This window comes from Symphodus melops, assembly GCF_947650265.1.
Source record: "Symphodus melops genome assembly, chromosome: 5".
Lineage (NCBI taxonomy): Eukaryota > Metazoa > Chordata > Actinopteri > Labriformes > Labridae > Symphodus > Symphodus melops.
In genome coordinates, this window is record NC_136695.1 from 16,028,367 (window position 1) to 16,051,125 (window position 22,759).

Genomic DNA, 22,759 nt, shown 5'->3' on the forward strand with positions numbered 1-22,759 from the left:
TGGGGACATCTAGTGGCAGACATACAACGTTACAACCGAAAATCCAAGTAGAAAGTTTAAACGTAAAACAGCAGTTTCATGTAAAGTTTGTGTCATGCAATTACAGAAGAAAACATTTATAGAAATGTGTATTCATTACGGTTTCAAACATATCTTTAGTGAATTTAGGAATTTATATTTTAAACGGTCAACTTTTCCTGGATCCCACCCATGTTTAAAGAAAGCCATATTACGATTTAAGACTTTTAACAATAAAATGTGCTTCTATGCTTTTGTATTGCAATACAACAGGAAGTGTGACGTTGTAGTGTTTAAAGTTACATATATTTGCTGTAAATTAAAAAAAAAAATCGGACTTTGGCGACACATTGTGGTAGCATCAGAAAAAACAGGCTACAGTATGTTCTTTAATGATGCAAAGACATGATGTTATTCTTCAAAGCTTTTATTTCTGTAGTTCTAATATACATTAAGAATGTCAAAGCAGCAGGCTTCTAAAATATACATTCACTTCTAACTATTTTAAATTAGTTTCATTTAATAGTCCTAATGCATAAAAAGTTAAATACAGTCAATATTAATCATGAATCATGTATCTATGACAGATTAGTTAGATGGGCAATTTTATGATACAGAAACAAAATGTCTAAAAGAGTTAAAACACTTGAAGCAAACTATATATACATAAAACATTTATCAGAATTTAAAAATCATGTTTTGAAATAAATTTGCAAAATCCAAAATTCCTTTTACGGTAATTGAACTTCAATTTAAAAGACTCAGAATGACTGATGGGTTCAACCAAGATATTGGTGAAATTATCAAATATTCTCAAATAGTAAGAGAGGTTATGATGGGTATTCACTCAGAACATTTAAACAGTCTCAGATATAAGTACCTGACAAGGATTAAGAACATTTAAATGTAAAAAATATACAATTCTGTTGGATATACAGAGAAAATCAGACAAAAAAGTGTTGAACAACAAAAATGTCAAATTTAAAACATTCAAGCACCAGATTTATATTTTAACTAATGACCACATAAAAAAGTTACAACTGACAGGTTAAATGCAGAGTGTGTTTACAGCTGGCACAAAGGTAACCAGAGGGCAGTAAAAACATTGCACCATCAACATGTCATCAACATTAGTAGTAGGCGTAGGGCTGTTTCTGTGGTTTTGGAAATGGGAAATATTCCCTCCAATGAGGATGTAACTCAGGAAATTGGGCAAGATTTTTATGATAAGCAAACATGATGATTAAACAAAACTCTAACTGTTGCATACATAACTTAGATCTTGCAAAAGTACCCTGTATTGTCTTGTTAAAACTTTCCTCCTCTTTCCACAAATACTTTTCTTTGGTGTTAATGAAAAGGAAAGCATATCTGGAGTTAGATACACCTATAGTTAAAGTTGAATAAATATACCCTGTTGTCAAAACATCTACAAAGGCCACAACTGAACAAGAAACGTTTTAATCTATCATTTCCCCCTGAACTAAAGAGCAGTTGTCTTTAGAGAGTTCTGCATAGTGAGGATGATGGTTCCATACATGTTATAAAGCAGTTATAAGAGTTGGTTTGTGCTGGTCTTCTTGGTTACATCCTCCATCTCTTGAAACCCATCACCAAACTGCAGCCATAGCATAGTGTCACCACAAATGCAAATATCTGGTACATGAAAAGAAGTGGAAAATAAGATGAAAAAAACAAAACAAAACAAATCATTGTCACATAAACCAGCCAAAAATAATTATACAGCAAAATATCACAATATTTATTCATACATTTTTATATTTTTTGTATCGCCCCTACATTGATACAAAAAAGTCATTTCATGTCCCTTATATACCTAGAAGAAATATCTTTAAATAGGTCTTTATTTGGGGGAAAAACTCGTTATTATAAGTTGTATATCTCTTATGTCTGTACTGCAAATTTCTGTAATTTACCTCAGCAGCTAAAAAAATGACAAATAAAGTTCAGCCAAGTAACCTTATTGAAATATTAGGACTCTTAACTACTAAATGTTTCATATTTGTGCATGATACATGTTGTTTTCTTGCAAATCTCTTTCAAAATGAACTCTTCTTTTACGAATATAATGTACAGAATACAAAAACAGGCACAGCAAATGTGTCTTTCAATGAAGTTTGTTTTCAATTTAAAATTGTGTGACAGCACATTAATTAGGGTATATTTGACTTCAATCCAAATAAGACCTGTCAAAACCCTTTACAGCTTTCTGACTGTTCAAGACTACATGCAGAGATGCTGCTTGTCAACAGTCAAGGTAAGCAAACGTTTGGGGCCCCAAAGCAGCAGTCGAATAGGCACAAAATGTGCAATGACAGTAGGAATCCTCCCTATGGGGGCCTCATCTGATAGCACTCTCTTGTTGCCCTGCTGAATGCTGGTTGAAGGGGCCACCATTATTGGTTTTTGCTGAGGGCCCCTACAGACTATAGAATTGCCACTGACCATGTCATCCAATAGTGCATGCAAAATGCATTTCATAGTTATATCTTAATGACACTTTTACTTACTTCTTTCCTTAAGTCAAAGTGAACAAACAATGAGCTTATCTTCACTCAGATTGTACTGAAATTGCTGAAAATCTTTTAATGAAATCCTCAGCACTCACCGTGGCTGCTACATTAATACTGTATTGGTGATCACTCAGGACAGTGAATATCGTGCCCTGTGTGCTGGCTGCACACAGGAATTTTTCAGTGCTGTTCAGTTGGACGAGATGAGCTCCTCTACTAGCTGCTGTAGTTGCTGCCTCCAACACAAAGGCAGCAAAGTAGAAAAGCAGTGCCAAAAAATGGTAAAATACATCCTGAGGAAATACAGAAGGAAAGCATGAGAAAAGACCAATACACATTCAACAGACTATGTCTGCATAGAGAACAGGCAAAAAAAAAATAAGATCAGACATTAACAAAGTCAAAACACGTTTTTTTCCCTGTAAACCTGAAGAACAACTTCAAGTTTACACAACACTAAACAAAGTGGAATAAGTCACTGTATTGTGATCTGCACTGTGAGAGAGCCAGGCTGTCAAAACATCAACGTTTTACAACACTTGTATAAAATGGTTGAAAAAACAAACATGACAAAAGAATTCAAGAGAAAAAAGTTGATGAGAAGAAACATGTGATATGAATGAATGCATAAAAGAAAAAACAAAGGCAAAGAAAGATAAAAGGATTTAAGAAAGAAAGGAGAGAGAGAGAGAGAGAGAGAGAGAGAGAGAGAGAGAGAGAGAGAGAGAGCGTCTTTGATAGTGAAGAAGCTTCATGAGTGAGTTTGTGTTGTCGACTGTGTGAGCCTAGCCGGACTACAGGCAGGCCTTTGTTGCACATTGGTGTGAGCTCATCATACATGTCATTCATTGTTCGGCTGGACACAAACAACCCACCGAGCCTTGCTACTCCAGGGAGCAGAATCAAGAGGCAAGATGGCCCTGTCTGAGAGCCCAGACTTAACAAACAGTCCACGACAAAGACAATGCACAAGACCATGGAACAGGGTCGCACTTTTTTTCTTTCATCGTACTCATGTTGATCATAATTATCTTTGAGAGAATGTCTTTAATAGTTATTTCATGTACATTTAATGTTATGCTGTGAAACAAAATGTAGGTGTACATCATTTTATTTGATGTATTGACATGAAAACAAGGCAACAGTTGTAGAGTTGCACAAAAATACAAATAACTAAGGGCAGGAAGAAACAGCAATATATGGTCATCCTGAATCGTGATAAATTTATGGAATCCCTGCTGCTTAAAAAAAGTCCCTCTGAACAGATGTCTCTGCAACTTTGAATAGTTGGGTCACCACTTCAAATCCCTCACAGTGGTGCTTTTTAATATGCATGAGCTTAAAGTAAACTGAAGTAAATTGGACAATGACGAAGAAAACAGTGGGCTAATGCCAGAGCTAAGGAGTTAAAAGTGACTCCAAATTGCAGTGATTGAATACATGAATCCTATCGTTGACCTTTTTAGGGACATTTTATGGCCTTCATGTAATCCAATATGGACAGAAAGCATTATATGGTTATTTTACAAAACATATGTGATCACAAATTTGCTGTTTCGTGATATTATTAATGTCTTGGGCCACATATAGCATATTGCATATGGTATGATATATTATGCTTGGTTACCCTGTGAATCCCACCTCTACAAATGACCTCAACAACATGGCATCTTCATCCATATTACATGAAGCTAAATACTGTTCTGTGTAATAGTTACAGAAAAAGGCATTTTACTTTTTAGCTGACACTAACTTTCATCATTGATTCATTTTCCGCTTTGTCAGATCAGTTTTCAGATCAACTAAAGAAAACTGCCTTCATAACTTCCAAAGGTCTGAGATGATATCATTTAAAGCCTATGTTTTAATCAACCAACCTAAAGAAATTTTATTTTTCTGTCATTTAAGACCAGGAAAACATTTTTCTTTGCATTTAAGCTCATGTGAAGTTTCGGTTTGAGTCGATGGAGGCATCCCTTGTGGCCAAAAAACAGTGCCTGAAGAACTGAAGAAAAAACTGCAGTGTGTGAACACATTTCTGAAGCTTGTGTTATGGAAAGTGTTAGACGCTGTCTTATAACAGTAACTTGTGTATTTCATGGTCACCTACATGTCCTTATCTGTGGTCAATGCTGAATCAGTCAGTGTAATAGACTTTGCATGTACACACCATGGTTAAGATTACGTTGAGGAAGCGTTATCTTTCTATAGATGGCATTAAGCTTTGTGCGACTGTACAAGATGGTGAAAGAATAAATCATCTGCCTCACTTTGTTGCTTTTATTCTTGAAAGTGCATTTTGGTCACCATGAGTTAGTCCCCTCTATAATATTGACCGTCTCTTTTAGTTAACTACAGTAAGACAAATAAATGTACACTGAAGAAGTGATGCATTATGTAAGAAGTCTAAGATTTCACACATGACACTGAGTCAGACATCTCAAATATGCATCTTTCCTCAGAACATGTCTCGATACTTGGAGAAGTGCCATGTCTTTGTGGGTAATGTCACAAGTTAGAATGTTTGTCCCTTACTGTGGAATTACATAAGCCACCACTATTACTGTTTTTTTGTATATTAGGCAAAATGTCCAGCAATCACATAAACAAAATAAAACCTTTTCAGGTCAAAAATTTGCAATATATGTATGAATAGAATAGAATAGACAATAAAATATTGCCATTGTAACAATGAAACAAAAAAGTGCAAAACAGTTAGTACATCAATAATCAATAAATCCAACACTAAAACAAACCAAAAAAAACCCTCCAGAAATTGTTTGGATGTTAAAACATCCCAGCCATGATATCTATCTCTCTATCATTTTAATGTGTTTTGGTTTAAATCAATCAACCGACTTACAACTTAAATAGTTCAAGTATAATAATTGAAGTTACTGAACCATTTTGGACTATTTGGGCACCCAGCAACAGCTGTTTTGTGGCTCCGATAGGGTGGCAGCTACGTCCCATTCCCTATGTATGGAGGCTATAGAACTTGGCCGTGGGATCTAATCCTACCTCGGCCATTTGCTGCACGTCCTCCCCATAGACTGTAAATATTGGTCAACCCCCGCTTCAACCACCCAACGTTTCCTGTCTTTCTCCAGCTGCACTACCAAATCAAGGCAAAAAAGGTAACGATACCTCTCTTTATATGGCGTGTTACAGCAATTTGTGCAATGCTCCTAAACAGCAGTGACGACGTAGCCAGCTCAACATAGAAATGGAAGGATGAAAGAATGAATGGACATTTAGAAAGATATGCAAACAGGCACATCAGTGATATGATCCACTTTTATCTGCAACATACCAAAAAATTCCAGTCAGTGTTGATGCGATCTGCCAAGCCAGTGACGAGGACTGTGAGGTAAGCGGTGGAGAGGAAGAAGGCGGTTACGGAGACAAACATCACCCAGCCCTGCAGCAAGGGCACGGGCACGTTGGAGGAGGCCACCAGGATCCATACCAGGCCACCAAATATCTGGAGATACATACAAGCTTTTGTTTAATTCCATATGATGAAATTCTTGACGGCTGAACCTGAGGAAACAGAAGGCGTCAGTTTTGAGTGTACAACGGTTTACTCTTTTTGAGGACGCGTGTTGGCTTTGCACCCTGTTGGTCCTTTTTATTATGCTGAAAATAAACTCAGCAGCATGAAACTCCTTGATTCTATGTAATAATTGACTGAGTCACAGTGGTCACATTTGTCAGGTTTGAAGCATGCAATAGTTAGCAACAATTCAAACATGTTTACATTAGCAAGGTGACTTTTTTACTCTTAAAAAGCTATACTTATAAAACCTCAATTCTGCTTGCAACAATTCTTAAATGATACCAGAGCTCTGAGTTTGTAATATTTGATCAGTAGTGGAAATGGAAATGGATGTGATGCTGAAAACATAGTCAGTGACTCTTATGCTGACTTTGACAAAGAAACGATCAGCGTGCAAAAACACCTGACTGATGTCTCCTCAAGTGTGTTAAGTTATATTTGCATCATTAAAATTTTGCTCATAGAGCGTTCACACTTATAAACCCTGTTGCAAAGTCTCCAGAGTTGTCCATGTGTCCTGCAACAAGGATAACATACTGTTGAGTTCAGTGTGAAACCAACCCAGGAAACGAAAACTGAAACGGAACATTAAAGACAATGAATGCATCAAGGCAACCCAACTGACTTCATGTGTTACACAAGTCATTTATTTGATGTATTTTTGTATTTCTATGTTTGGCTGCTCATTGTATGTCTGAAACTCTGTTGCATGTGTTGCTGCTTGTTTTGTCCAGGACACTCTTGATTTTTAATCTCATCTCGTTTCTCTTTCTGGTTGAATAAAGGTAAAAAAAAAAAAGTATTTAGTATAGACAAATGAGGATGTTGATAGAGAGGCCTACAACAAGTTGGGGGGGGGGGGGGCTGAGTATAGTGAATATAGCTTAAAACAATAATTTTGCATGTACATGGTTATTTTATGTGAAGGCCTATAGAGGCAACAAGGCCAGCACCTGCAGATAGCCCACAGATAAGTCAGCAAATAATCCTTAAAGACGCCGAGAAAAAAAACGCTCGCAGGATACCAAGGTCATAATACATTTGTATCTTTTACAGGCCTGGCATCGAAATAACAAGGTGATGTATGTAGTCCTGGAGACAGACACCACGTCGCTTGAGGCCATATTTGCCCTTGCTTTGCCTGTCAAACTCACTATACCCAGCCTCAGGCAATCTCAGTGACGATCAGCGTGTTTGCATCTGTGAAACCCTGAGCAGCAGCAGCAGCAGCAGCAGGGATGGTAAAGTTTAAAGTCTCACTCAACACAGAGGTCATTAATTATTAACACACTAACATTTACTCTGCATGTTTTTCTCTAAAACCTCCCTAATGAAAAAAAAAACTGCAGTTTTTTTAAATAAAACATTTAACACCATTATCAACCTTCTGATAAACAACACTTACTATTTCTAAGCATACAAGGACTCCAGAATAAGTTCTCAGCACGTCCAGTCCCAAAGGTAGAGAAATAGTTGGCGCTGGGAACGAGGTGGCAGCGGGATTAACGGCTGGTTCCGACATCTCTGTAACCGCCTCTCTCTTCTCTATGTCACCCCCTCTCTCCTCTGCCTCTCACCCTTCGTCTCCCACAGAAAAAAATAGACGCAGTTAAACAAAGGACGGGAGCGGTGGGGGGGGGAAATTCCTCGGGAGTCTTATGTCCCCCGAACAGGTCGGACAGGTGCACGCGCCACTCCCTGGAAGCTTGTGATGCATTCAAGGACATCACGGAAGCTCTTCATTCCAGATATCCAGTTTTGTTAGTATATATGTAGGTGGGAATTCATTTCTTGGAATTGGACGGTTGATTTGATGTGATGAAGATGTCGCCCAATTTCATCATGTCAAGACTTCCGTATTTCCTTAAATTTCAGAGGCCTATCCACTTGCAAATAAAATACAATATATTAGTCTGTGAAAAAGAAAAAAAAAACAGAACAAACTAATACAATGAAATTAGAATATCTTATTTTTTTATATATTCAATAGGGGAAATAAAATACAGAGTAGTTAGTGAACACTCATCGTCCATAATATGAACTACAACCAAATGCATTTGGGCGTTCAGTCCAAACACAATTTATGCAATATATCTTTTATATTATATTTAATGACCTATACGTATGACCTGTTGTCTCCATTACATGTGAGAATATTGAATATTTCATAAAAGGCTTAAAGGTGTGTTTACAATGAAGCAACACCATTGACAGGTCACACCTTTACTCCTCTGGATGTTCACATGGCCTTTATTCTCACCACACCCTAACTGACATTTCTTGATAAGTTTACAATTAATTATTGAGGTATGCCGAGCCCGCCCTCAATTTTGTACTTTATGTACTTCCAATAGCTAAAGGCAAAGTATCATTCTGTCAGTCTGTTAAAGAGCACAGTTTGAAAAGCAGCCCTACTGAGAGTGGTGAGTATAAAACTGGAGTGAATGTCCAGGCCCCAAAGGAGATCTCTGTAAGAAAAGAAATGGGAAGCTAAGGAGTTCGTGTGCACTACTTCTCCTTCCTAGTGTAAGAGCCTGAAAAGTAGTCTGAAAGTAAATATTGGTTTAAGTGTTACTTTCACAGTTGAGAGGGGAACTGATTTCCACACACTCAGCAACATCAAACATATTTGTACTTAAAATGAGAAGTGAAACATCCACATTTTAGGAGTGAACATTTGCAAACATTTCATTGAGTCAAATAGTAAAGGGCTGTGCTGTTCAGTTTTTAAGAGCAATTTGTTATGTTAGCAATGGTTAATGTTTAGCAAGGGCTTGGATTATGTAAACCAATGTTTATTTAACCTCTTGAAGGGCACTGGGCTTGGTTTAGTTTTGTAGCTGAAAGAACTAATGTTAATTGAATAAGAACATGTATCACATCACTAAATGATATTCTTTTGTGTATGAAATCCAGCATTGTTTGACAGTAAATCAGTTTTAAAGTTTTGTTTTTATGATGAGGAAAATGGCCATAAGGATAAGTTTTGAGAAGCAGCTACTGTATAACCCAATTCTTTACTTCACTTATTTTTCTTTTTTTAAACATCAATTGAAAATACTATAAATGTGACATAAAACTAGAGATTCCATCATTCTTTCAGACATATTTATTATTTATTTTAGAAGCAGTGGAAGAAAATATACACAATACAACAATTTGCGCAATACTTTTTACTTCAAATTTCTATTATTGGAAAAAGGATGACCAAAAAAGACATGAAGTGCTGTGATAGTTTTTGGGATGTTATTCAGTAGTATGTTGAAATATAGCACCTCTATAATAAACAAAACTTTAAAAAATAAAAAATAAATCCCTGTACTGTACTACTGTAATAAACCTTAAAAAGCAAACAAAAAAAGAGAAATATATCACCTCAACAATAACTTAATAAAACCTTGAAAAGAGAAAGAAAGGAAACAGAAATATCACCCCTGTAATAACTGGTAAATTTTTTATATATATATATATATATATATATATATATATATAAAGAAAAATACCACCTGTAGAATAACCTGAAAGCTTGTTATATTATAAAAGGGATTGTATAACTGGATGAGGCAAATTTACAGACACTAAACTTCAATTTTCACCCCCTGAAAGTATGGCCTCACATGTCCATGAAAATCTGTTCCTACAAGGTGCATCATTCCATTTCACCACATCACGGGAAACCTCCACACAATCCTCACCATCTGAACCAAAATCATTTGGCTCCCCATCTTTCCAGAATTCCAGACCTGTCAGTTCAGTCCCGTCGACCCACTGCCACTTGCCTTCTTCCAATTTATCTGACAAACCAATCCAGCTGTAGGCATTACCTCTGCTGACAAAAGTGAGCTCATCTTTTGTTTTTGGCATCGCCAGGTCCCCTCCTCTCGCTAGACAGTCTTGTCTGCTCTTTTCCCAGTTGTCAGTCTTTCCTTTAGGTGAGTAGTAGTAGCACTTGTTCTTATACAAGGACCATCCTGTGAAACAAGAAGCTAGAGAAAAATACAGCAAGAGTAAGTTTTGGGAGCTTAAATACACGCTTAAAAAATGATGTCCATCATAATGTTATTTAGAACAACTTAAAATAGTTAATTGTAAAAGGTGTGGCCACACCTCTTACACATGCTGTCTGTAAACATCCAATCTTATATCAGACAAAAAGGCTTGGAAAAAACATTTGACAAAAGCAGACCTCTCTTTTTGACTCTGTTTCAGTTGCAAGAAATGAAAACTCTGATGTAATGTCAATAAAACCCGCCAAAGATAGGTCTATAAACTGTCCTGAACCGAATGAGTCTGTTTTAATTAGTTAGCTGACTTTTTTAACGGCCACTTGACATGTATTAAAAAGATCTGAATTATGAACCTGATAACTGTTGCTAAGAGTCATATTGAGGAGGGGAAAAAACATTGTTCAGCACTTTATAAGGGGTGAAATATTGTATGTTTCCAACTTTATGCAGAGTATTGGGTTCATTATTTCCCACTGATCTTAAATTAACAGATATTGCAGACTCATTACTCCTCTATCATGCAGTGAACTTGAAGTCATTTCAATTATTTGAGTGATACTACTTAGCAAAAAAACGTAAACTACACGAGATGGAATCAGAGAGTTGTGAATTTTAAAACACTTTAAACTCCACAGAAGTATGCACTTCTGTTAAACATTAAACAGTAGCCAGTAGATCATTATTTAGACCTGTCAGACTCATCAATAATCAAGCCTTGTAACTTGCATTGCTAAAGAGGAAGGCGGGCAGAGTATTTCACTTAACTCACGCTGTATTAGTAATGAAATAAAACCTCATTTAGGTCAGTCAGACTGGGGAACCCACTTGTGAATTTATTTACAGAGAGTAAAGATCTGACTCTGATCTACTACTACTGTGGTTGTAGATTTCATACCTGTTTGGTTGGGTGTGAGCCTGTTGACCGCTTCTTGAAGCCTATCTCTTCTTAGAGCCACATTGTTGTATTTGCTCTGCAGGATCTCCATCTCGTTGGTCAGATTATTGTTCTTCATTTTCAGCTGGTCTCGTTCATCTCTTAAAGCGTCTCGCTCATCTCTCAGAGTATCTCTGTCTTTACTCAGGACGAGGGTTAAATTAATCAGATTATTTCGCTCAATTTTCAAAGCACCGCGCTCAGCTAATATGGCCTCTCTCTCATCTTTTATGGCATCTTGAGCTTCTTTGAGAACATCTTTGTATTCAGTCAGGTTGCTGGATTGAATCTTAAGTTGATCTCGCTCGTTCTTCAGAGCAGCTCGCTCTTCTCTCAGAGCTTTGCGCTCGTCCCTTAAATCATCTCTCTCTTTGGTCATGTTGCTGGAGTAGATCTTCAGTAGGTCTCGTTCATCTTTCAGGGCTTTTCGCTCGTCTTTCAGAGCATATATGTCTTTAGCCCAGCTGCTAGAGTAGTTCTGTAGTTGATTTCTTTCACTTTTAAGGGTTTCTCGCTCCTCTTTCAGAGTTTCAAGTTCATTTCTTAAAGCGTTTCGCTCAGCGCTAAGACTGTCCTTCGTTTGAATCTGCCTACTGGACTGAATCTTGTCTTGCTTGACCCCGGTGCCCGTTTCTTTTGTCAGATTGTAAATCAGGTCTTCATACTTGGCATCCCAGCTGTTAATAGCACTAGTATCTGCAACACAAATAGTTTAGAGTCATTAAAGAAATCTCGAGAATTATCAATATGCAGATCCTGCTATTTTAAGAGATTGCCTGTTGCAAAATATTGTAGCGATCGTAGAGCCAATCGCGGGGACTGGATGCTGCAAAGCATTAAGGGTGTTCGGGACTCTAGGTTAAACTATGAGTGTTTGGGGTATTGCTGTTCCTCACGTCCTGCTGTTGGCAGTGTGGCGTGTTGTTGTCATTGTGTTCATGTTCTGTCAATAGAAAAGCACCTGCTTGGGGCAGCGTGCACTGAATGAGTCCAAACTCTCGTTCTTGCGTCATTCTACCACGCAGCTCGTCACAATGTATTACAATAATTATTGACTGATATGTCTCTAAAAGCTCTTACAGGTTTTCAATTAATAGATAGCATTTTACTGTTGTTTTGCTTATTGCTGAAAAAGTTTTCCACCTACTGTGAGCCACCAAGATTAGGGTGAGCAGAAGAAGCACCAGACACACGGCAACAGCTCCAATCCACCACACTGCAAGACAAATAATCAAATGAGAATCACAAACAGTTAAAATGTGCATTTGTTCCTAAAGGTTTAAACAAAGTCCCCTCTCCGTTTCTCTATCTGCAAAGCATGGTGTATAGCATTGTCATGGCTACGCCTTCTATTGCTGGAAAATAATAAATGTAAAATACATTTGCTGAGGTTTGTATTCTTACCTAAACTAAGAGGTCTCCCACTTTTTTTCCCATCGTCGATTGTCATCAGACGCAGAGTATCTCCTCCAAACTCCCCTGTTTTGCCGTCAAATGAATGGGACATCTTTCAGATTCTTTGTGAGTGTCTTCCACTCTTCACTCTAACAGTGTTTTCAAATGTTGCATAAGACTGTTTTTATTGAGAACAGTTAGTTGCTGATACTGCAAATTCATGTTTGGGCATGTACGGTTTGGGGAAAAATAACATTTTGGGGTGGAGTCTCTGCAAAGCAGATCTCTCAAATCTTTTGACACAAGATTTGGACTGTTAAAGATATGAAAAGAGTTTAAATTCATTTTCATTTTCTTCTTTCCTGAAAACATTTCTGCTTATCATTTATGATGACAAATGTGCAGATATTTGTTTATTAGTTAAGATCACCATTGGCTTATGTGTTAAACAGTAGCTACTCTTCCTGAGTCCTCCATTTCTTCATTGAAAACATTTCATTTCAATATGTACCATTTCTTCTTCAAAGACATACACTCTTTTTTCGATGGAAGTAGTTTTGAGTTTGAACCTATGAATTAATTTTAGTCTTTATATCCACCAGAAATGCTTGCACATATTTGATGTATTTGAAAATGCAATGTTTTTTTTAAATCTATTTTCCCTGATTGTTCTCCTCTTCATTTATCTGATCTCCCCTCCTATATTATTAATTTAACTTACCGTCACTTGATGTTCTGCTCTTTTTTTAATTGCAGTACTACATTTACACCTTTCTGCACTGTTGTTAGTTTGTTAATCCATCACTAATCTTAACTGCTAGTTAAGTTCATATCATATCTGAAACAAACTGCCAGAAAACAGCAAGTCAGCTGAAACTCTCAGCACTTTTAAATCAAGGTTGAAGACTCACCTGTTTAAAGCTTTTTATTAAAACAGTTTAACAACAAATGTATTCATTTTAAAATTAAACTCTGCACTGTAACTTTTACGTCTTTTTATATTTTAACTTAATTTATTTCAATTAATTAAAATGTTTAACAAACTATAATAACTTTAGTGATTTTTAATGTTTTTTATTTGAATGGTTCTTTTTTTCTCTGTCATGATGTTTTTGATTCCTTGTCTGAAGCACTTTGAATTGCCTTGTTGTTGAAATGTGCTATGTAAATAAACTTGCCTTGACTTGCCTAGCCTAAGGAGGGACCAAAGCTGATTCCAGCTGTTATTGAGTAAACTGTAATGTTACATAAATTATGTAATGTAATAAATAGTTCACTAGTAAATCTCAAGAAGGCTGACTTGTAGTATTGAAACACAATGCCATATGGACAAGTAACAACAAGCATGGTTTTGGAGTGTGAGAAGTAGCTGGACTAGCCATAAGTAAGGTCCTTTACCTGCTTTTTGTAAACATAACAATGAGCATGGTCTTGTTACCTGCCCTTTTGTTAATGTTAACAGACAAACAGTAAGGTCCTTTACCTGCTTTTGTAAAGTGTCTTGAGATAACGCCTGTTATGAATTGACGCTATATAAATAAAGATTGATTGATTGATTGACTACCACCGTGCAACATGCAGGTAACCTTTTCTTGCCAAAGAACATTCTGCCAGACACAACAGCGCTAACCAACCTGCAGCCCGAGGCCCTGTCTTAAACTAAGACATTTAAGACAGGATAAATGCATCGTTTTTATCTTGTTGTTGATATACAGTATATCAGTATATAGTGTGTAAAAACTTTAGGGTTTTGTTCTCCAGTTCAAGTCAATTTCATTTCATTCATTTCTCTATCTTTGACCTCATGTTACCTCACTCCTTCTTCCATTATTTCACTTGCACACAAATTTAATGGGTTTTAAAAAAGTACTGTGATTTTTTTAATGATGGTGCCATATACAGTCTAAGTTACAAGGCAGTCAGCAGAAATCTCTGCATTTACTTCCTGTGAAAAACAAAAGGATGTGAGCAAGTGTATTCGTGCTGAAGTCAAGACATTTGTATTTATGTAGCCAAAAAGGTCCAAAATATCCCTAACGAATGACCTCCTCCCGCATGTCCCTTTGGTCCTTTCCAGGATGTACTCTCTCCCCCTGATTTCGAACAGTCCATTGTACTATCTGTCCAATAAAGCTACAAACAACCATAAAAATAACTATTAGAAAGAAGCAAAGTGAAAGGCTGTTTGCATGAAATCAAGCAAATTGTAAACGTTTAACTATGCACACACAATTTGCAAACATTTATTATTCTTACTGGTAAAATGCACACCGTTTTTCATTTGCAATGCTGGATTAACTCTGTCTGCCTCAAGATATAAAAAAAAAGTTCCAGTCAAGTTATTGGATTTTTTAAATTTTTCATTTCATTTGAATTTTGCCAAGTGTAAAATAAATCTTTTAGTTGTTTGTGCAGATTGCATTCATTATAGGGGGTGGGGCTTGAGGGGGTGGCAAGACATACCTCCTCCAATTTCAACCTATGTTTACAATAGATTATTTATTATTCATGAATAAATGAGGGGGATTTGTTTTCTGTCACACATTGCTGACCTGAAACCCTTCAGTGTTTTCCCCTCTTAACCAATAGAGAGGAACAACATTTAACCCCTTGGCGCCTACTGTCACGAATTTGCATTAAACCGCTTCCACTCCAAATGCAGCCAAAATAGCGTCCGTATTCCTCCACTGCCGGTTGATGCACTTTCAATACTGGAAACTTTTGCAAGCATTAGTTTGTCATAGGACCAGTCGGAGACAGAACAACATCTGTTTGATGTGCTATGTATGTGCTATTTTTATGTAATAACTATATATGTGCTGTTTTCAAATAAACATTGTCCACTTAATTTAGCATCTACTTGAAAGCAGAAACACATGTAAAAATGTTTTAATACTTGGAGACAAATATTAAAACATGTATTATGAATTTCACTTTCCTTGAAATAAAGAGCCACTCAGCCCTGACTCAACATGCACGAGACACATTTGCAGCAGTGAAACAGGAAGGATTCATCAGAGGAATAGGGGAACAACCTCTGTTCATCCAACAAAATACAAATCATTATCACATGGTTGCTAAACCCTAAACATTGGTAGGACAATTAATTAGACATTAAATGTCTAATTATTAACATCTGTAAGCTGGTGTTTTGTTTTTATTATATTGTTGTATGAGTCTTGTTTTTATGTATGAATTCATAACTGCTTGCTTCATCAACAATCAAAATTCCTCCCCTGCGAAATAGAGTCCAGCCAACCCATATTAACCCCAATCAAAATTCCCTGGCGCCAGTACAGGAAAGCTTATTTAGCAATTCAACTGCTGTTCCTACATTTAGTTTAACCTTTTGTCCACTTGCAATCTATTCTCATACACACATGATTTTTTTTAATCACTTTTTTTTTCCCTTAGTAAAGTGTCATTACCATAACACCCTAAAGTAGATCTTGTTTTTCTGTAACTCATCAAATATAATGGGTAAATTTATGGTTAATTAACAATATAGTTATTTTACTGTTAACAAATAATGAAATTAAACTAAAATTAAATGTTGAGGTCAAAGTCAGTAATAATCTTCATCAATTTAAAAGGAAGTTTAGATTAGTGTTTGAAACTTACCACATGGAAGAAAATCAAGTTAACTAGTTTACTAATGAGATAATTGTGTGATTGAAGGGCTTCGGAGAGAGACTGTGTTTTTTGTTGTGTTGTATTTGTGTTGACTGGGGTTGGAAATCTATAAGCTTCGCTTCTGCCATCCCCTTTTCAAGCCGTGTCGTTGTTGTTGTGTCTACGTGTTAAGGGTTGTCTTGATTTGGACCCAAGAGCACGACAGAGACTGAGGGAATACGTGAGCAAGATTTAATTACAAAGTGATTCAAACAATGGTGCCAAAGGGGAGGGGTGGTGAGAAGTACCAGGATCCGGTGGGTAGCAGTTGTGAGGGGTACAATCGACGAGGTGCTCCAGTGGAAGATCAGCAAATATTCTGAGAGAGGCAGAGCAAAGACAAAAAGTTAGCTCCACACGCTAACTCAACTTCACTGGTCTGTATATCTGGGAATATTGGTAATCTGTATGGTCTTCCCATAAGCATTTCGTATGGTGACAATCCCTCTGCTCTCGTTGTTATGTTCATATGTAGTTGTACTAGTTCAACACATTTGGTCCATGGTCTCCCTGTTTCTGCCATACATTTTCTTAATCTCCCTTTTATTGTTCCATTATTTCTTTCCACCAATCCTGCACTTTGAGATTTTTTTATTTTTTTTAGTATTGGTTAAAGCCATATGCTGTGAACTTGTTCTCTATTAGACCTACCATCCCTCCTGTTGAGACATGGCTAGGCCCATGGCTCACTAAAGCTGCCCATTTAAACATGTTCTTTGGAAGGATGAGTTTTCCTTCATGTCATTGAAATAATCCTTTTTTTTTTTTTCCAACTGCTCCTTTCTTTAACCATAAGGTATCAGGTACCTCAGTTAATGTTCTGGTTCAGAGTCAGTCTCTTCCGCTGACGTCGATGATTCCACTACACGTTTACGGTGTATTACTGTTTCTGCTTCGCCATCTTTTTTTCCGAAATAATAAACTTTTGTGTACTTATTTTTAGAGCTGAAACGATTCCTTGAATAACTCGAATAATTCGATTACAAAAATTCCTCGAGGAATTTTCGCTGCCTCGAGGCTTCGTTAAGTTTTTTGTTTGTTTGTTTGTTTTTTTTGCGTCATCAAAACTTTGGTATGAGTATAAAACACGTTTAATGTAGCTGCAGTTACCTGCTCCTCTCTCTGACACACAGACACTTCAGTGCTAACACGCACACACACACGCGCGTGGCGCACCCCTTTTAACTTTTAGTCAGCACACAGTTGATCCGTGATCCATACGACCCAGTCGGGAACACGTGATCCGGTCAAACGGTCGGCTTTTCTCCGTTCACTCTCTCCGTGTTTGCAGCTAACATAACAAGCAACGTCCTCACAGTCTCTGTCATAGACACGTCTATGGTCTCTGTAGTCTGTGAGCGCGCTGAATGCACGCGCTGCAGGAGCAGACAGAGATACACTTTTAACAATAAACAGGCTGATAATATGAAATGTCTAATGTCTTCAAAGCTAAATCAAGACAGAACTTGTTTGTGGAATAATAATTTAGCAAATATATATTTAAAGTTTCTCGATCTCTTTATCTGACATAATGATTGATTCTGTGATTGATTCAACAGAACATAATGCTTTCTCACTTTTGCTCACTTCAACTTTCTTTTTACCTTTCTTGCCTCTTCCCTTCGCCTTCTCCAATTTACTACTACCTCGTCCCTTTCTCTCTTTTTCTTCCCAAAGTACATTAACCTAGAGTCTTCTGTCATCTCTTTCTCCTCTCTGTCTTTTCTTTGCTGTTCTTCTCTTTCCTTCCTTTCCTTCTCTTCCTTATCTGTTTTCTGTTTTTGTCTACAACCTTCCTCTCTCTCCTTCGCTTTTTGTAACCATATTTCTGACTCACTCCACCACTCCTCCATACACATTCCTTCTCAACTTTCTTTGCGATGTTCCTTCACTACGGATTTTTTTCTTAATTCTTTCTTGCAGGGTTGTAATGTGTCCACTCACTAACCTTCCTGAGAAGCCAAACTTAGTCACCCATCGTTTTAAACATTTGTTTGCTTCTGGCTTATCAACTTCAAACACTTTATAATCTCTGTTATGCAGTTCATTCTTCCAGGCATCTCCTCCTGAGCCTGATTTGCAACAATTACTCCCCATCTTTATGGATTGTTTTCGAGGTCATGTACTTCTAGTTGTGTTTGGAAAAAAAAAACGTCTCTATTGCATGGGAAGAAAGTTACTTGTATCTGATTTGGCCAGAGGATGCAATGTCTTACTCCTTCTCGGCCTTCTTCAGTCCCCGGAGACTCACTCCAGAGGATAGAAGTAGTTTTTCCGTCTATATATTTGTCCTCAATAACGATAAATATCATAAATGGTTTATTCTTTTTGGTTATGTATTTTGGATAGTGTGCGACACCTAGGGTATCCTATACACTATTTCTCTTACTCCATTGACACAGTGATAATCATGTGTTGGTATTTCTCACTTCTACCTCGGTGAAAGGTGGAGAAATCTTGCTTATTGCATCCAAACACAACTCACTGTATTTTATTCAACAGTTTGGTATGAAGAATCGGTCCTAATGGACGCTTATTCTTCCATTCGTTTCTCACATTCACTTGATCATTCTCTTAATACATGCCAGACCTTTATTCAGTCACACAGACAGAATTCTATTTTAGTGTTACGCAGGGTCTAGAATTTCCGCACACTTTAAGTTTCACTTCCTCTTTTTAGTTTAATTTCACACTTTAATTAAACTATGGTCCTTACAGGCAGTAATTCAGAGAAATGATCCACAGTCACACTTTTTATCTGTCTCTTTTAAACTACTAAACTAATTTAAACCATATTACCTGTCGGATGTCTGTTGTCTGAACTCTGGGATGCCGTCAACCTTTGAGTTCCGAAGGAAGAAAACTGAGTGACTCCTTTCAAAAGGTCTAGTCTGCCGTGGCCACGGGCTTTTCAGTCAGGTCAGTCCGTCCTCCGGAACCCTTCAGGTGTCGAGCCCCCAAAAATGTCAGGTCCAAAACTGACACTCCGCAGCTTTACCTCCATGTTAGTCTAGGTTGTGCTGCATCTGCAAATAGATTCTGAGAACAAACAGACAGACATCAGAATTCAGGTTAAAATACTTGCAAGGAGAGCAGCTGGAGACCGCAGAGTTTTACAATCTCCAAACTACTCCGCTGATCTGCTGCTCGTCCTTTCTTTTTATTGAAGAATTTATCAATTGATTGATTAAGGTTATTATAGACCGTACAATAATTTTGTTAGAATGTTTTTATTTATTTCCATAATTAACTGAATATATTTCTAAAAGAAGTTGCAGTTTGAATGAAAAACACATTTTCTCCCCGAAGTGAATTTAAATATGAGATTCATATTTGTTATAACCTCTGAAAGGGTCTCAGTCCAGTTCAGTGTTATTGGCAGTTATAATCAGTGTAATCTATATAAGACCCTGTTTTCTGTTACTTGTTGTCTATACATGAAAAACACTCTGCAGGTTTAGTCTTTAGCAGCCTCACCGTCTGCGATGGATTTCATTGTACCAGAAATAAATCTGCATTATTTTGGTAATAAAATGGTAAAACAAAAAGAAAACCCTTGGTGATCCATAATGCTTTTATTGTGTATTTTAGAATCAGTAAGAGAAAGATACAACTATGCAAAACATAAGGTTTTGGCATCATTTGACGAAACTCAGCGTCATCTTTTATTAATATTCAACAACAGGATGAGAGGGACTGGCTGACAGAACTGTGCTGCACACTGGATCTTAAGCCTCACACACCCATGAAAATTCAGAGCTACAAGTGGCATCATTGCATTTCACTACATCGCGTGCAACCTCAACACAGTCCTCACTATGATTATAATCGTTCGGCTCCCCTTGTTTCCAGAAACTCCAATCCTCCAGTTCAGTTCCATCCACCCATATCCATCTGTCTTCTTGCAACTTGTCCGACAGGCCGATCCAGGAAAATGGATGACCTCTGCTGACAAAATTCAGCTCAGCCATTGTTTTTGGCATCGCCAGGTCCCCTCCTCTCTGTTGACAGTCTTGTCTGCTGTTTTCCCAGGTCTTTCCTACTCCACTGGGAGAGTAAAAGTAGCACTTGTTGTTGAACTTAGTCCATCCTTGGGGGCAAGTTTTTGCTGTAGAAAAATACAAATATTGCATTTAGTTTTGCAAGCTTAAAGTTTTGAGACTGATTTCCATTTTTATGTTTTATTACAACAACTGAAAGTGTTTGCCACATTTATTCGTTCCCAGTGAACAATTCCCATCTCTAGGATGCAATCAGTTTGCAGTTTAGTTATTCTTTCAAGAATTGTATAATTCCTCCTGAGAACTACATTGATGACGTACCTTTATTTTCAGTACCCTTTCAAAGTCCTTCGACAGTATTAAATCTAATATAAATTAGATCACCAAATTTCTGTTTCTTGATTAAGTTAATTTCTTACCTTTGAGCTTGTTGAGCTCCACTTGAAGATTATTACAACTTGCAGCCAGAGTGTTGTATTGGCTCTGAAGAGCCTCCATCTTTTTCATCAGGTTACTGGATTGAATCTTCAGTTGGTCTCTTTCATTTCTTAAAGTGTTTCCCTCAACTCTCAGAGTATTTCTCTCTTTAGTCAGGCTTAGGGATACAAGCTTTAGCTGGTCTCGCTCATCTTTCAGAGTACCACGTTCACCTGTCAGAGCGTCTCGCTCATCTCTCAAAGCATCTCTGTCTTTGCTCAGGTTGCTGGACAGAATCTTCAGCTGATCTCTTTCAATTTTCAGAGCGAGGTGGTCGTCTTTCAGAGCGTCATACTTATCTCTCAGAGCTCCTTGTTTGTCTTGGAGAGTGTCTCTTTCTTCTGTGAGGTTGCTTGAGTAAGTTCTCAGTTGTTCTAGTTCTTCTCGCAGAGCGTCTCGCTCATCTCTTAAAGCATCTCTGTCTTTGGTAAGGTTACGGGAAAAGACCAGAAGAAGGTCTTTCTCATTTCTCAAAGTGTCTCTGTCTTTAGTTAGGTTGCTGGAGTAAGTCTGGAGTTCATCTATTTTATTTCGTAGTGCGTCTTGTTTGTTTCTCAAAGCGTCTCTGTCTTTTGTCAGGTTGCAGGCGAGCACCTTTAAAAGGTCTCGCTCACCTCTCAGAGAATCTCTGACTTCAGTCAGGTTGCTGGAGTGAGTCTTCAGTTGATCTTGTTCATATTTCAGAGCTTCTCGTTCATCTCTTAGAGTATCCCTTTCTTTTGTCACGTTATTAATCAGGGATTCATACCTTGTGTCCAGAAGACTGATAGCACTGTTATCTGTAAAGAATAATAATACTTTTAAATCGATGTAAAACTACAAATATTATCAAGGAAGCACTCCTAAATTGTGTGTAGCATATATTAAGTGTTTGAACATGATGTCAATGATTCAGGATCAGTTGAAAACTGAGTTTAAAAAGTTATATAGCTCTGAAAGCTCTTACAGATCATACTAAACTCTGATAATTGTGACACAATGGATGTTCTGTGCTGGTATGCTCAGAAAAAATAGCGTACTTACTGTGGGCCACCAAGATCACAGCCAGCAGAAGAAGTACCAGGCACACTGCAGCAGCTCCAATCCAACACCCTGAAGAATAGATAAGCCAATGAGGCAATCAAACCAAAAACAGCATTGCAAATGCATACATTTTCATAAAGGACTGATCACAAGTTTTAAGTCCCCCCTATCTCCTTTTACCTGCATACCATTATGCCCATAATAGGGTTTAAAATAACAACAGTTTCAACTACCATCTCATTAGCTATATAATGTAGTTTGTCATGTATCTAAAAAGTGTTAAGGTGTGTATTACCTAAACATCGAGGTCTCCTTCTTTTCCTTGATCCATCGTCAATATTCATCAAATGACAAGCAATATCTCCTCCAATCTCCTCTGATTTGCTGTCAAATATCACCGACATCTGTGAGTTGTTTACCCTTCCAGTCTACAAAGAATTCTCTGAGGTTTCATCTGATAGCTTTTATTGAGATCTATTATTTGCTGACACTGCAAATACATATAAGGGCATCTAGGGTTAGGGCCAATGAACTCGTGGGTGGGATATGTTCTTACTGGAAAGCAGATCTTCAAAAAAGAAAAGCTGAGTATTCAAATGCATTTTCACATCATGTATTTCTTTGAACAAATTTCTTATTCTGCAGATTATTGTATACTTTGCGTGCATGTTATGTGTAAAGGAGAAATCTGTTTAACCATGTGAATAGCTTTGCCTTTAATTTGCACCGGAATTTTGGCTGCATTTTTTCAATCTTCAATACTTTGTTAAAGTCTCTAGTCATTTAATCTGTGCTTCCCACAAGAACTAAAAATGTCACATACCATGATGTCTTGCTAATTTTTCCTTTTATTTCATTTCATATGTCGCATTCATGAAGAACAAATGAAGAAAACAAAACACATTTTTACATTTGATATCAAATTGAATATTGAAAAAGTACGGTGATTTTAATAGGAGTATGTTTTGATTTATGTTTATATTTTTTATGGATTTGGGGTTTTAATGGGTTGTGAGGTCATGTGTTTTAATTTCGCTACCCCTTTTAGTTTTGCTGTGCACTCTGTATACTTTTTCGTCTGTGGTTTGTTGTAGGCTACTAGAGGGATTTGTTATTTGTGTTGAGATGAAAGTCATTTG

At 37.2% G+C, this 22,759-nt stretch overlaps 3 protein-coding genes and 2 long non-coding RNA genes across 5 annotated transcripts; 1 reads left to right on the top strand and 4 right to left on the bottom strand.

Annotated features, from left to right (window-relative positions):
- Positions 1-429: 429 nt before the first annotated feature.
- Positions 430-7,818, bottom strand: mal2 (mal, T cell differentiation protein 2). Its single transcript, XM_079344942.1, has 4 exons — positions 7,517-7,818; positions 5,866-6,036; positions 2,648-2,845; positions 430-1,674 (listed from the first exon to the last, which is right to left on the bottom strand). Exons 1-4 carry the CDS (start codon positions 7,631-7,633, stop codon positions 1,603-1,605), a joined length of 558 nt encoding a protein of 185 aa, XP_079201068.1. The 5' UTR covers positions 7,634-7,818; the 3' UTR covers positions 430-1,602.
- Positions 7,819-9,211: 1,393 nt separating this feature from the next.
- On the top strand, positions 9,212-9,577 carry LOC306824490. Its single transcript, XR_013779147.1, has 2 exons — positions 9,212-9,364; positions 9,461-9,577. It is a non-coding gene; the product is annotated as an uncharacterized lncRNA (long non-coding RNA).
- Positions 9,578-9,608: 31 nt separating this feature from the next.
- Positions 9,609-12,609, bottom strand: LOC306823997 (uncharacterized protein). The gene is made up of 4 exons (XM_079343955.1): positions 12,457-12,609; positions 12,200-12,268; positions 11,014-11,748; positions 9,609-10,097 (listed from the first exon to the last, which is right to left on the bottom strand). The coding sequence occupies exons 1-4, from the start codon at positions 12,557-12,559 to the stop codon at positions 9,697-9,699; spliced, it is 1,308 nt and encodes a 435-aa protein (XP_079200081.1). The 5' UTR covers positions 12,560-12,609; the 3' UTR covers positions 9,609-9,696.
- Positions 12,610-19,739: 7,130 nt separating this feature from the next.
- On the bottom strand, positions 19,740-20,829 carry LOC306823994 (C-type lectin domain family 17, member A-like). The gene is made up of 2 exons (XM_079343949.1): positions 20,540-20,829; positions 19,740-20,227 (listed from the first exon to the last, which is right to left on the bottom strand). Exons 1-2 carry the CDS (start codon positions 20,625-20,627, stop codon positions 19,848-19,850), a joined length of 468 nt encoding a protein of 155 aa, XP_079200075.1. The 5' UTR covers positions 20,628-20,829; the 3' UTR covers positions 19,740-19,847.
- Positions 20,830-21,308: 479 nt separating this feature from the next.
- LOC306824136 lies at positions 21,309-22,011 on the bottom strand. The gene is made up of 3 exons (XR_013779096.1): positions 21,916-22,011; positions 21,621-21,689; positions 21,309-21,376 (listed from the first exon to the last, which is right to left on the bottom strand). It is a non-coding gene; the product is annotated as an uncharacterized lncRNA (long non-coding RNA).
- Positions 22,012-22,759: the final 748 nt, after the last annotated feature.

Excerpts from the sequence above, each read along its gene's own strand:
- mal2 (XM_079344942.1), bottom strand. The coding sequence starts at position 7,633 with ATGTCGGAACCAGCCGTTAATCCCGCTGCCACCTCGTTCCCAGCGCCA. Across the intron at positions 6,037-7,516 it reads TCCTTGTATGCTTAGAAATA|ATATTTGGTGGCCTGGTATG; the intron begins GTAAGTGTTGTT and ends ATGTATCTCCAG. Across the intron at positions 1,675-2,647 it reads GTATTAATGTAGCAGCCACG|ATATTTGCATTTGTGGTGAC; the intron begins GTGAGTGCTGAG and ends TTCATGTACCAG.
- LOC306823997 (XM_079343955.1), bottom strand. The coding sequence starts at position 12,559 with ATGTCCCATTCATTTGACGGCAAAACAGGGGAGTTTGGAGGAGATACT. Across the intron at positions 11,749-12,199 it reads CCTAATCTTGGTGGCTCACA|ATACTAGTGCTATTAACAGC; the intron begins GTAGGTGGAAAA and ends TTTGTGTTGCAG. Across the intron at positions 10,098-11,013 it reads GCTCACACCCAACCAAACAG|CTTCTTGTTTCACAGGATGG; the intron begins GTATGAAATCTA and ends ATTTTTCTCTAG.
- LOC306823994 (XM_079343949.1), bottom strand. The coding sequence starts at position 20,627 with ATGAAAAAGATGGAGGCTCTTCAGAGCCAATACAACACTCTGGCTGCA. Across the intron at positions 20,228-20,539 it reads GGAGCTCAACAAGCTCAAAG|CAAAAACTTGCCCCCAAGGA; the intron begins GTAAGAAATTAA and ends ATTTTTCTACAG.